At 41.4% G+C, this 14,968-nt stretch overlaps 1 protein-coding gene across 8 annotated transcripts in view; it reads left to right on the top strand.

Moving 5' to 3' along the window:
• The window catches only part of slc24a2 (solute carrier family 24 member 2), a 76,963-nt gene that overhangs the window by 12,933 nt on the left and 49,062 nt on the right, over positions 1-14,968 (top strand). For all 8 annotated transcript variants that reach the window (XM_020711596.2, XM_011487376.3, XM_020711600.2 and 5 more), the window contains exon 2: positions 62-1,125. In XM_020711596.2, the coding sequence (XP_020567255.1) occupies positions 220-1,125 (906 nt within the window). In that variant the 5' untranslated portion in view covers positions 62-219. The remainder of the gene's footprint in view (positions 1-61; positions 1,126-14,968) is intronic.

The raw sequence follows: 14,968 nt of genomic DNA, 5'->3' as shown, positions 1-14,968 counted from the left end.
TCAGGATTTACTTGATTATTTGATTGCTGTCTGATGTAATGGTTCTTTATTCTTCTAACAGAGGCTACTATGAGGAGACCATCTGGCAAACCAGACCCTGGAAAGCAATCCAATTCTTCAGAACTCATTTGAAGTGGACCGAATCATGCATCGCGGCCGGTAGAACTTGCTCCCTTCTGTTCTGACTTTAAGAGTGAGGAAGCCAGACGCGGCACAAATATGGGCACAGACCAACCCTGCACGGACTCCCTAGAGCGGAGACCCATTCTGGCTCCGGATCAAAAAGCACAGCTTGGCCAGAAGTGTCTGCGGAAAAAGCTAAGGCCTGTTCGAATCTTGGGGTTTGTCTTCAGCTTGGTGGCCTTAAGTGTTGTCTCTGTCAGTGCCTTGACCTGGAGCTCATGGGGGGTTAGTGAGCCAGCGCTTCCTAGGGAGGAGCACCACCAGACGGCCCCTCACAGGACCCTACTTTTCACCCCAAACCAGAGGGACCCGAATGTGTCAGCTGACATGCCCATAGCAATGAGGTCCACGGCGGGCGACAATGAGAGCCAAGGCGAGTACCCGCCAGACCTCTTCACCCTCAGTGAAAGACGTCAAGGAGCCGTGGTCCTGCACATGTTCGGCATGATCTACATGTTCATCGCCTTAGCCATTGTGTGCGACGAGTTCTTCGTCCCAGCCTTGACGGTAATCACAGAGAAACTGAACATCTCGGATGATGTGGCAGGCGCCACCTTCATGGCGGCAGGCGGCTCCGCCCCGGAGCTGTTCACCTCCATCATCGGCGTCTTCATCTCGCACAGCAACGTGGGCATTGGGACCATCGTGGGCTCGGCCGTCTTCAACATCCTCTTCGTCATCGGGATGTGCGCCATCTTCTCCAAGGAGATCCTAAACTTGACGTGGTGGCCGCTCTTTCGCGACGTATCCTTCTATATCCTGGATCTGATCATGCTCATCATCTTCTTCCTGGATAACATCATCTTGGTGTGGGAAAGCGTCACACTGCTCTCCGCCTACGCCGCCTATGTGATCTTCATGAAGTTCAACAGCAAAATGGAGGGCTTCGTCAAAAGCTGCATGCACAGGAACCAGGTGGTGGAAGTGGAGGTGCAGCCCAAGGTGAGTTCATCATGTTTACCCCATGCCCACTCTCATCCCCATTTAAACATTTCATGGATCTTCTTCTAGGAAGGTCCATTGATATTTTCCTACCACTTGTGGCTGATTTGAATCAGTTTTTTTCACTGGAGACATCCTCCAAATGACATCCCCTCCCTTCATCATCTTCACTATTTGCAAATAAGAGTCTCAAATCTCTGCTGTCTTGGATCACTCAGTATGTGACAGCAGCTGCCAACCATATGCCGAACTGGCTTATTCCTCATTACTCTTAAAAATAACAGAAAACCCAGTGGGCGTTTAAGAACAGAGAGCTGTCAACAACTAAAACTGACCATTTTGCATTCATATGATTCACTCTACGCTGCTGTGCAGAACTGGCATACTGTATTCCTCAGTGGGATTAATAAAACACAGACAAATGTGTAATTCTGGGTTAAGCTCTACAAATTGTGTCCCAGTCTGAGAAACAAATCCCTTGGAAAATCTCAAGAACTATTTTCCCCCCTCTTTCCTGTGAAAGACCACGTTATTAACTCGATCCAGACACATTCAGGAAACAACTTCAGTTTTTGTTTTCCCTATCTGTCAACCTTTGCAGTGTTTCCCTATTTACTCACGCAGAGAGACTACAGAGGGAGCAGAACTAGTAGGAACCCTTTGTGTTTTTTCACCTGACACTGACCCACTCAATGACACCGGAGGGCAAAAGATACTGCGGTGTAATTTGATAGCCGTGTAGAGATTATCCAGCCAGATTTAGCTCTCTTTGTAACACGAGGTGGAAATGAAATTCGCACAAAGTTGAACTCTAAAGCTCTCATTAAATTTGGATTTCATTCAAGTACTTAAAGAGTATTTAAACAGCAGGTTGCACAATATTTGGAACAAAAAATCTAAACATCAAAGCAGCTCTTTTTTGTACGATTCAACCACACTTGTGCTATATTTTAACTCGGAGTAGAGGTGCATTGGCTGAGAGCCAGAGAAGACCAGGGTGACCTTTAGCTGCTATGGATTGTGGGTATTTTGGCCAAGAGTGGCGTTCATGTCCATCATTTTCTGCTGAAAAACAACTTGAAAAAAATAGCACAAGACACACATAATGATCGAGCTTGGGTATTAATCCTCATCTCGGATCGTGCACAACTGATTTAGATTGTGAAAAAAGCAAATCATCTTCTTTTAGCGTCATCTGCTGAAGTATAAAAATAAATAAAAAAATTATTTAGAGAAAAAGAAATTGTTTAAATATGAATTTACTTGACGTTTATAGTCAGCCAACCTTTTATTTTTCTATCTCCAGGGTTAATAGAACTACAGAGAAGCGATATCATTAAAACATAATCATCTAAACACCCGTTTTAATCAAGGTTTGACACTTCTGGGACGTGTATTTCAAGACGCAAGTGTTATTTTGAGATTTAATTTATAACACCAGTCGGGTGTGTGCGTGTGTTAATTCATGCAGTAGTGATGGAGTGTAATATAGGATGGCAAGGACAAAAATGACTAAGGTTACTTGTAAAATGCCCCTTTTTCTTTCTTTAGTATTTTGAATTACTGTATTTTCCACACTAAAGGGTGCACCTCATTTTAAGGTAATAAATAAGCTGGTTTAAGCCAAATAAAATAATCAGCGATAAGTCTCAGTCAGTCAGACTTTAGGAACTATGTTCACGGTAACCCTAAAACTTGTTTGAGACACGCAAGCTACTTTTAGAAGCGTTGGCTTTGGCATATTCACAATACCTGTAACTCCTAACCTTGTTTGCAACATAAAAAAAAACCAGACTGATAACAATAAACTAAACGTTGCTGTGACTATGCTAACTCCCAACCTTGTTATTGACAAGTAAACAAAATGCTGTTCGACATCGCCACACATTAGCCACATTAGCATATTGACAGTAACTCCCAACCTTGTTATTGACACGTAAATAAAATGCAGTTCGACATCGCCACACATTAGCCACATTTGCATATTGACAGTAACTCCCAACCTTGCTGCGTTAGCGTATTTATGATAACACCCAACCTTGTTAGCAGAAAACGGCCTGACATTTAGACAGAGTGCTCTTTACCTCTCAAAATTGCTTAAAAATCAGTAATCATTTAACCAGAATTAATTCATATCTATACCATGGTCCGGGTGAATACTCGATTCTGATTGGCTGCTAGGTGTGCGTTTAAAAAGTGAAAACCGCACCCCCCAAAAAAGAAGTTCTGGTCACCCATCTCAAATCTTCTGTATCACTGCGCCGGCTTCTTTAAAACAACCTTTAGCTTCATCATCTGGACAAAAACAAGCTGCAAGAGATGAACTTTCTCTCTGAACTGATGCTTTATTCAACCCATTGGGACGATCAGCATATATATATATATATATATATATATATATATATATATATATATATATATATTGCTTTATATAGCTCAATCTTGACTGCCTTGTCATGATAATGTAACAAATAGTCCGCTTTTTGTTATCGGGAAGAAAACAAGAATTAAGGACTAAAAACTGGTTAATATTTATTGCTTTTGTAAGTGACCATAGTATGAGCGGGTTAAGGTCCTTTGAATCTTGCATTATCACTTTCTAACGCACTTCGTGGAAGCATGCGTTAAAAAGTGATAATGCACACTTCGTCGGCCATTAACCCCCTACTTAACCGTGTTAACAGTAACTTTAGAACTTGTTTGTGATGTTCGACATGCTAGCCATGTTAGAAGCGTTAGCCACATTAGCATACTGCCTTTGACTTCTAACACACACACACACAAAAAGACTGATGCCAATAAAACAAACGTTACTACTGCCTTTTTAGTAATGCATAATAAAAGCCTGTAAGTGGCCGGGATAGGCTGCGGCAGCCCCATGACCCCGAAAGGGACAAACGGAAGAAGATGAATGAATGACTGAATGATAATAAAAGTTCTTGCGTACATGTTAGCTGCGGTAGCACGGCTAACGCCCACCCTTATTTTGTATCTTTTAAAGGGCCTATATCATACTATTTTTAAGCCATTTATAGTAAACAATAACCATGTATATAATAATATATTACCTGTGGCACACAAAAGAACAGTTTTTAAAAAGTAGTATTGGTTATTAAACCCGAGCTCTTTTCCAACTCAGAAGTAAGACTACATGATCTCTAAGGCACCGCCTTTCGCTCTGTGTGCGTGGTCTGCGTCTTGCCCTAGAAAGCAAACGACATCCAAAGTTATGTAAATATAGATTGTAATGTGCATATAAAATGAAAGCATTTTTGACAAACACTGCTAGCTCTGCGGAGAAAACGGGTGTTTGTGTTAGCCTGGGGTGGTGCTGGCAGTGCAGGCTCTTCCTGGAAGGGGCTGTTCTTCACTTTGTGATGTCACAATGTGAGAACTTGCTCGTTTTCGTGGGTTGGGAGGGGCTGGTGCTCAGAACGCAGGTTTTTAGAGGAATACTCAGATGCGTGAACGGATCAAAATATCCCTTTGGGGTCATTTATAGTGAGGAATAAACATTATAATATTCTTAAAAACTCAAAAAATGGATTATGCGTGATATAGGCCCTTTAAAAACCGACTGGCATTTTGAGAAAGAATTGTGTACCCCTCAAAATCTCTTCAACATTAGTAAACCCAACCAGAATTAATCCATACATAATGTCCACTGAATTATAAAGCACACCATTAGGGCTTTTATGTGCACCTTACAGTGAAAGTACGGTACTTTTAAAAGTGAGTCAGCGTTAGTTAATCATTTCAAGGGTGTTCTCTGTTGCCCATCCAGTGGAGCTCAGGTGGGAAGTCTTGCTCTGTCAGGACACAAGGGTGTCGTTTTACATGATGCCCTTGAGCAAAAACGATGATTAAAATGTGCTTTCCAGATATTAGGATGCTCCCACACGGTTTTACAAGGCAGAAATGAAGGCAGTGACCTAAAAAGAAATGATGGGACAGCTACATGTATGAATGCTGCAAAACAGGAAAAATGCTGTTTATTGCAGCTCGCTACAGAAAAAAATCAGATTAAGAGGTAAATATGGACTGCCGTGTGATGTTTCACATTAGTCCGTTCCAAACTCCACGAGTACTGCCTTTAATCTCATTACGTAAACCCCTTGTGTTGCTTTCTCTCTTTCTTCCCCTTTTTTTTTAACTCTTCATGTTTGTTGTCAGCGTGTTGATCCTCATATCACAAAAATAGATTACTTTGTGTCTTTTATTTTCCAGAATAATGTGGCTCGCAGGCAGAAAGTTCAATAGCAAAAGCGAGATGCACTTTTCCATCACTGAACATATCAGGGATGTCTTTTTTTTCTCTTTTTTTTTCTTTTCTTTTTCTCCTCAGGGCTGATGTCTAGCATCATCAATAGAACACTAACAGAACTGTCAGATCTCACTTCCCTGCAGCAGCTGCTACATCAAGCTCAGCGCTATCATCACAATCAATCAACAATAATTTCTGCTACACTGCAGTCTGTAAACTACAGTCTAGAGAAAAGCTAAAAGTCGTGGATTCTGTTTTCAGAAAGGTGAAGTTGTTGGAGGAGAAGACAACATATGGACTCTTTCACACTCGGTCTTCATTAGGCTTATCGCAGCTAAAGAAATGCACTCTACGTTTTCTATAGCCAATAGTCAATGGCTCGATCAATTGGGGCTGGAAAATGAGCTCTGCTTGTTCTAAAGTGAGAAAAAAAGGCCATCGGTGCATGCCCAGTTGAGCTAAATGCAAAGACATCTGAAGCAGTTTCCTTTGTTTCAGGATACCGATCTATTTTCTGCATTTGGTTCCTCGTCTACAGCGGACAAAAAAACGAATAATAGAATAAAACATGTATCCAAAATATTGAAATACTTCAAAAAGTATCGGAAAAGAAAGCTTATTTTACACAGAAGAGTTCATATGGTATTAGTGTTCTGTAAATAACGTTAGGGTCCCGCATCTACGCACATCTGCCGGTTTTTGTTTAGACTGCCATTAATTTTGCGACAATGAAGCTTTTTCACAATTAAACAATATTTAACAATATTATATCCTGCTAATGCACAACTAGCAAGATGCTAACGCCTTTTACTGAATGCTAATGCACATTTAGCGCTGGTATATCATAGTGAAAAGCTAAATTCCTAAAAGATAAAGTGAAGTAATGCGGTCAAAAACAAAATTAGGAAAGTAGAGAAAACATGGGATCAACGCTTACTCTTTTCTTTTCCCAAATTTATTTTTAAAAGAACACTCCGATCATCTTTCGATCAATTTTTCAAGTGTACCCCGTGGTCTTTTGTTTCTGATTATGCCATTTTTAGCCACAGTCACAATGTCTATAGTGTTTTCTAGGACATACAGTAGTTTCTGCAGAGCGGCAATAGTTCATTAGAAGTTTGCCTCTGAATTTGGGGTGAAACCACTGGAGCGTGGAGCAACCCCATCCCCCCTTCCCGTCATTCATAACTGAAAGTTGTTTACGTGTTGTTTAGTTAGCTTGCAGCCCCTCACACCCCCAATCTAGCCATCTTCAAGTGGATCCATCGGAATGGAGCAGAACATTTAGCTTGTGGCCCGGCGTATTTCCTACGTTATAAATAAGATCTTAACAAACAGCATTTTTCCGTCTGCTCCTGATTCACAATGATTTGAATAAAGAAATACGAGAAAGAAATAAGAAGTTTAAGGCTTAATTTTCTTAATATATATCCTCCATCATCACAAAAATGCAACAACAACATGTTAAAAACACCAAAAATACCATTTTCATCAGAGTGAGTCTTGTAGATTTTTCCCTCTTGAAGCTGCAATATCTGATGCACACATCTGTCAGGAGGCTTTGCTATACCTGCCTCTGCCTTTAAAAAAAAAAGAGAAGTGTTGTTTTGGAGCAATCTTAACCATACCATGATGGGGAATGTATGTTCGGATGAATCCCAACTGTAAAGAGCAGAATTCAGGATGATGTCAGATGTGAAGACCTTCTAAGCCTGCCAGTAAGCTGTCGGTAGACAGAACGCTGCTTCTTCCAAAGCTGTGAATATATAGCTTGCATTCGAGTTTGACACTACACGTTATCAGTTTTTGCTCCCTGCAATTTCATCGGTCTTTGCTGTTTTGTGCATTTAATTGTCGAAGAATAGCAGGATTTTACTGCGTCGTTTTTTGCAGACTGTTGCATGTTCTTTTACTGGTAAGCTCCTTGCTGTGGTCGGTGACGTAACATGAAACAATTTGTTCCCATGGACAAAGGTCCAATCACACTCATCATGTGCAGTAGATTGCCCAGGAAGGTCACTTATTTCATGCTGCCTCATCTGAATGCATCTCACATTCATACATACAGTAAATCTTCCGTGTGCAGACTCCGGCGACAGTTCGAGGTCACAGCCAAAGGTATGACTCCTTCTGTAGCCCCACAAACTTGGATGAGAATTCCATGATCATTCCCGTGCAAGATGGATGCGTGCCTTTCTCTGCTCCAGCCATTTTTTTTTCACTGGAAGTGCAACAGCATGTGCAAGCTTTGCATGCTGACGATGTCCTGCTGAAATATTCGTTTCACTGACGCTTTTCATTTGCTTTCGTAAAAAAGCAGCAGCCCAGTGAGGCAATCCGTTACAGCTTTTCTTTCAGCGGCTATTATAGGGATTTTTGCCATTTCAAGCTCCTTTTTGAAGAGGTTAGTTTAGGCCCAGAATAGAGTCGGCTTCATTAGCAGAGGCAGTGCCATCTTCCTGTACACGACATAAGAAAGGTCTTTCATCATCTGTACGTCCTCAGAAGCACATCCCTAAGCTGGTCCAGGTTTATCTTGTTATCTTGTGGCCTCTTTCTCATAGACTGGCCGAATGCTTTTGAAAAATACTGGCTCAGTCAGATCAGATTAGCCAACCCTTTTCAAATTGTGCATGATGATTTTACAAAGGATAATGGAGTCACAAGCCAATGGTACGATCTAAGGCAAGTGTTGCCCACAGTTAGGGCACATTAGCTGCTGAATCCACAGTTGGGAGTCTGACGCTGAACTCACACATTCCTGAAGTGTTGGAGGAAGAAAAACTCTATATGTGCCAGTGGTGTAGTTAAAAATGCATGTGGGGTGACGCATGAGTCAGAGGATGACGATCAAGAGATGTACTTTACGGTGATGGCGATTTATTTCAATATATAAATATATATGTGTCGTTGTTTTTTAAATTTTCATTTATCTTTGATGGCCCAGAGTCCACCCACACTTCCTTCGATTGATTTATTGGGCACCCTTGATCTAGGGGGATTTTTTAAGCTACATACACATCGTCAGTTTTCAATGAAGTCTATTTAAACTTGAATAATGCACATTTTGGGCTTCTACGCTTAAAACTCTCCTCTAAGAATCGTTTTAAGACGGTTTTCAAGCTCTACGTCCAAAACCTGTGGCTATTGTACGCAAATTGATGGTTCAAACCAGGTCAAACTTTGACTAATCCGTGACAAGCAGCCAATTGCAATGAAAGGTCAACATGAACACCCGTAAACTTGCGTTTCAGGCTTCCATGTTCAAAACCTTCACATAAGTCCAGTCTCTGGCATTACGTACAAACTGGGCATTATCGAACACGCTAAGAGTCCAACCAGCTTAACTTTCTACTACTTGAATGTCAAACAGCTAAACTTTGACCAGTTAAGGACTCTGATTTGGTAGTGATGTGCGTATGGCGACTCCTTAAATTCATGGACATGCCAACGGTATGAAAATAGATCATAAGGGAGAAATTAAAACTTGCAGTTTGTGCTCGGCTGGAATCCTATGACACCAAGTCTGTCATATATGGGAATAGAGCTGTAAAAGAAAAAGCCTGGAGCAAGATTTGCAAGATCTGCACTGCTTTTCATTTCACACCAAACTTTTTACAAGAAGAAGAAGAAGCCAGGGTGAACACCAGGGGCTAAAGAGGACATGCTGTAATGATACCTACATTTTGATTATGTGCAGGAAAATATCATCAAGGTGTGGCGGTGTCATGAGATTATAAAAGCACAGCATCAGAAATTATATATGGAACGATCCGTTGCTGCAAATTGAAGACGGATTCTGCAACCAGCCGTGCTATTGGATACCTGTTGTCGTCGGTTTTTGATAAGCCGGCGTGTGTGGAAGCAGATGTTGGTTCTGCTGAGATAGAAAGACGCGACCTCTGATGCATTACCAAGCTATAAATAGTGTCATGGAGGCGAGATCTTCCATCAGGATGTGCTTCAAAGATTGGCTACAAAGCAGATTCTGCGCAGGGAGCGGGGCTGTTTCTGCTCTGAAGATTTAGGACATTGGTGCAGCAGTGCCGTGCATGCCAATGATGCCTCACCTGCTACCTGCTTAAAACACAGGCCTTGTTTGCTTTCTCACACACTGTCCTTCCAGCATTTTTATCCAGTCCGTGGAAATGAGTGTCCATCCCGGCCCACTGCAGCACAAGGCTCCGGCTGTTTATCTTGGTCGTGTGTGACGTGTGCGGCGGATTATTTTCCATTATGACAAATGACGGGCTAATTTTCGGCTAAGTCCAGATGGGCTCTGTCAGCCTGAACCAAAAATATAAACTACATCTGTTTGGGTAATAAAAGCAGGTGTTGCGGTAATTTCATGTAAACACAGCTCTAAAAATGGCTTTTTAATTACAGAAAAGCTTTGGATTTTCACAATTTCACTCAGATGAATCAAAATGACTTTTGTGATTAAACTCAGATAAATTGCTTTTTCTTTATTTTTTCTACATTTCTTCACTGCATGCCACTGTCCTTCAGTTTCAAACCATCAATTCTGTGAAAGCATTTACGATACTATTGAAAAGAAAGTTGTAGAAGTGGCCTTGGTAGCTTTATGTTGAATTTATGCCTCTGGTTAACGTAGCAAAGGTTAAAGCAGCTACGTGAAAGGTGTTTAAACTGAAGTAGATTTTTTTTCTCATCCACGATTACATATTTTTTTTGTTGAAATCCAAGAAATGCACCTATTAATCACTCAAATTGTTTCTTTTCCTCATATTCATCCTCATCTTTGGCAGCAGATATGCTGTTTTGGATTTGATGACTCCAAAGCACTATACATTGTTTCTGTAATTTAAGGTTTTTGTTTTTCTTCCCTGAAATCTGCAAGCTATTTTATGTTTTTATTTGCATGATTGTGGCAGGTAGCTTTTAAGATGCAAGGATGTAAGATTGAAAAATTTTGAGAGATTGCTCAAGCTTCAACGCTTTCAAAGCTCGCCCTTTCACATGTGGGACTTGTATACTAAAAGGGTTCTGTGCTGGTTCTGGTTACAGAACACTTCTTCTAGGAGCTATTTGTGTTATTTTCTTTAGGTATTGTGTTCAATTTGTGGTTCTACTTAAAGTGGTGTGAATGTGGACTTGTTTAAAAGACCCCTCAGGCTCTCAGCCTCCTCAGCAGAACCAAAAAAGTTCATTCCAAAACCAGCTAGAATATCAACCAGCAACCAGCTCAGTGGCCTTGTGGTGGAGTGTCCGCCCTGTGACTGGAAGGTCGGGTGTTCAAATCCAGACCGAGTCATACCAAAGACTCTAAAAATGGGACCCAATGCCTCCCTGCTTGACACTCAGCATTAAGGGGTAGATTGGGGGGTTAATCCACCAAATGGTTCCCGAGCGCAGCTGTGTCTGCTGCTCACCGCTCCCCCAGGGGATGCGGAGAACAAATTTCACACACCTAGGTGTGTGTTTCAGAATAGAACTGTGAAAGAAAAAAAGCCTGGAGCGAGATTCACGAGATTTACCGGATTAAAATGATTTGGACTTTTTCAGACTTATGTCAGTAAACTGATGATGATCTTGAAACTACTTGGAAAGAGGCCTAGACGAAGACCAATGTACAACTGCAAGCCACAAGCTCCCCTCCATTCTGATGCATCCACTTGCAGACATATAGACCCCCGTAAGTCTTTGTTTTTCCTCGTCTGACCTGGCATCTGGTTTAAAACTGTCTGGGTGGATAGCTCCAATATTACTCGCCATTTTTATTGCACAGCTAGTGTTAGGTTGGGCTTTTGAGAGGCTGTAAGCTACCTGGAGAGAGTGTAAACGAAGGGATGATGGGTAATGAGCGCAGGCTTACTCTCCGCCAACGGTCTCGCCCATAACTCCGAGGTGAATTTCTGATTAACTCCTGCTAAAAACTAACATTTGATTTTAGCTAAAAACGGCATAACCCTAATTTAAAGACCCCTGGGAACACTTTTACAACTGATCATTAGATACAGGCAAAAAAATAAGAAGAACATGTTTAACCCTTGTGCTGTCTTAGATGACCCCACCCTTGCACTGACGTGTTCTTCCTACCATGACAAAGGTGGATAAAGGTGGAAAGTAGGCCTGCACAATATACCGCAAATTTATCGTTATTGCGACATCAATATGCATATCGCAAAAGACAGAGAAAATTGCAATAAATGGTTACCTTAAATATGCTAAAATAATCTTATGTGAACTTGAAGCTTTTAACAAATCAAATAAATCCCTTTATGCATTTGACCATTAGGATGGACCCTTTCACGTTGTTGACCAATCAGATGGAGCCCTATTATGTTAGATGTTCGCGTCCTATGACAACGAGGATCATTTGGAGTATAATTTTTAAACTTTTGCAATGAAATGGGAATTATGTTTTTGGTTGTTTTGCTGTATGTTTATATACCGTAAATTCTGTCTTTATCGCATTATTAATCACCAATATCGCATATCGTGAGTTTTCCTCATATCGTGTAGCCTTAGTGGAAAGATTTCCTGTAATCCATGGACACCAGTGAAGATCACAAATCGTTGAAGAAAAAAGGTTCAGCGCACTGTCTAGTGGGTCTAGATGACCCAACTCCCAATGTTAAAGTGCCTGGATAGCCCAAGGGTTAAAATGCATTTTGTAATTCAGCTAAAGCATACTAGTCAGACTGCTCTGAAATCATGTGAAACAAAAGCAGTTTTAATGCTTTGCTATACTGGTACTTAAAAAAAAAACAAAAGCCTAGAACTTTTATCTCACCATGACGATGAGAACTACCCATTTTATCATCCATTCCAGCTGTGGCGCCTCGCCTGAGGACGAGAAGAGGAATGAGCAGTGCCGTCAAGCTCATAATTAACTTTTCTGTCTTTGAGGCTTTACCTTGTTTTCAGCCTGGACAAGTCGGTTGAGAAAAGGTTACAGGAAAATAACGACGGATCAAAACACGCAGCATCGGTATGTGGGGGGGGGGCAGATGCGACAGCTATTTGAATTTCTTCTCTCCTTGCGTTGTTCTTATTGTCTGCAATTATTCAGCCAGCTCTCTCCCAGCAGTCTGCTCTTCCTTGCAGGCGCCCTGCTTTCATCCAAATTCAATTTAATTCCATTCAGTGATGATAATTGTGAAAGTTCTCATTAGCAACACAGGTGCTGATGGCTGCTTTGCATGTTGTTCTAAATTATAATACTGCTCTTCTGTACATTTTTATCAACAGTCGCTCATCACTGACTCCGTCTTTTCTGGTTTAAATGTGAAAAGCCTGCTACTCTGATGGGACATCATTCACTGTTAACCAGAATTATTGTTCGGCATTTGTTGATGCGTGTGCTAAAATATTAGTTTGTAGCGCAAAGTTACTGTAGCCCAGCGGTCTCCGACCTTTTTTTAGCCCACCGACCAATTTAACCCTTGTGCTATCTTAGATGACCCCACCCTTGCATTGACGTGTTCTCCCTACCATGACAAAGGTGGATAAAGGTAGAAAGATTTCATGAAATCCATGGACACCAGTGAAGATCACAAATCATTGAAGAAAAAAGGTTCAGAGCACTGTCTAGTGGGTCTAGATGACCCAACTCCCAATGTCAAAGTGCCTAGGATAGCACAAGGATTACTGCCAGACAAAACTTTCCATTTTCTCTTAACTTTTTAGGGGAAGGTTTATCTTAATCCCTCTGGAAAGTATCTACAGCTGCTTTAAACTAGGGTTGTGCCGATACCATCGTCCATCGTGATGGTTGACTGACATTCCGATGGAGAGACACCATCGTGATGCCACGCCCCCGCCACGCTGCGAGTCGACCCTGTAAGCCGCGGTTACATGTGCAAAATATCTTGATGGGATCAATGCTCGGATTAGAATCCAACCATGTAGATGGGCCCAGAAAAACTTTTTCAGATTATAAAAGACATTCACATGGGTCACACTTTCGGTCGGAATAAATCATTCGCACATGCACAGTAGTGTTTTTAAAAACCGGAAGCGAAACTTACTTCCGCCGAGCGGCTACATACAGATACGTCAGCACGGTATTATAGAGATGATGATCTCCTAAACATTCTTTCATTAATGTTACGGTTATTATGAAGCGCCTGTTCGCTCATCATTTTAATTTTAATCCGTGTGGTCAGTGCTTTTTCTGTTGAAAAACGGAGCCGGAAGCCAGGATTAGCAGTATGCTAACACGGGCTAACAACATTAGCATGAACATAAATCCATGCGTGAAACACTGCAATCTGCATCTTGGCTGCACGTAAATATGTGGGAATAACATCAGCCTTTATTTTGTCGGGACACGACTGGAAACACAAATCCACGTGATTGTTTGAATGGTTTCTAAGGACTGAGCGGCCTTTCTGCTTCGAAGCTTACACACTGCGTGAGCTAGCACTCCGAGCTCTGCCCCGACACACTTTTACAGGGAGACCTGCTTCTCCTAAATTCCGGTTGCTCGTTCACGTAGAGCTGCGGGACGGATCACAGTCCTAAATCTCCCACACGTAACAAAGCATCCTTACTTCCCCTAAAACACAAAACTGTAAGTCCGTCTGCTCTGCTAGAAACACGGTCGCTCGCTCCACCGGTCTAATCAAACGCAGGACCAGACCATCTTTTCTATTTTGTTTATGTGATTTTTTTTAAAGTCACTTCCCTCAGTTTAGACTGGATCATCGCAGATGAGTCATTATTTGGGAAATAAAACAAATAAAGTAATAAAGTAAAATGACAAATAGCAATTATATAAGAACGAAAAATTAAAAATAGCCCCCCCTCGACGATATCATCGTCCATCCCGATAGTTGAATGCAAACATCGTCAACTGCCAATTTATGGGGACATCGCCCAACCGTACTTTAAACTTCACTAGATTTTATGTATGAACCATGAAAATGTGATGTAAACTTTCTCTTAACCCATAGCTGTCAAACTGGAAGCTAAAAAAATCAGATGCCAGCTTCAGCCTCGTCAAACTTTAAGGTGCGACTGTTAAATAAAAAAAAGACTGGTATTTTCTAAATACATTATTAAACGTGAATCCACCATTTGAGCGACTTTATTAGTAGCATCCTCATTACGTTACACAGTTGGTTGCTGAATATTCTGTATTATTATTATATCAACAACAGTCACAATAAATCCATATTTGGAGTAAAGACTCCTGGTTTTTTGTCCGTTTAATGCTGATTTATTTTATTTTGAAGTCAAAGGCTCTTCTTCTGCTTTCTCATGGGCTCTTTTCTGTGAAAAGAAACTTTCCAAATGCGTTTGTTTTTTTGTTAACTTTGCTAGTGTGGATGTTTCAAATTAGCGGTCGGCGCTGCCATTTTATGAAAGTAGTGGATGGATTTTTAAAACGTGACCGAGTGGCTTGACGTGACAGCCAGACAGGCGATGTACCAGAACTCATAGAGAAGACTTGTCTAACTTGGGACTTATCTAACTCTACAACTACATATTTAAAGTCCAGCAAATGATCTTCATCCAGATGAAGTTGGGGGACGGCTGGGGGCGCAAGACGAGCCGGAGACAGGATCTACAGCCAGGTGTAGGAGCAGGAGCAGAGACGAGGTACACGGT

This window comes from Oryzias latipes, chromosome 18, assembly GCF_002234675.1.
Source record: "Oryzias latipes chromosome 18, ASM223467v1".
In the NCBI taxonomy this organism is placed as follows: domain Eukaryota; kingdom Metazoa; phylum Chordata; class Actinopteri; order Beloniformes; family Adrianichthyidae; genus Oryzias; species Oryzias latipes.
This window is presented reverse-complemented; position numbering and strand designations above follow the sequence as displayed.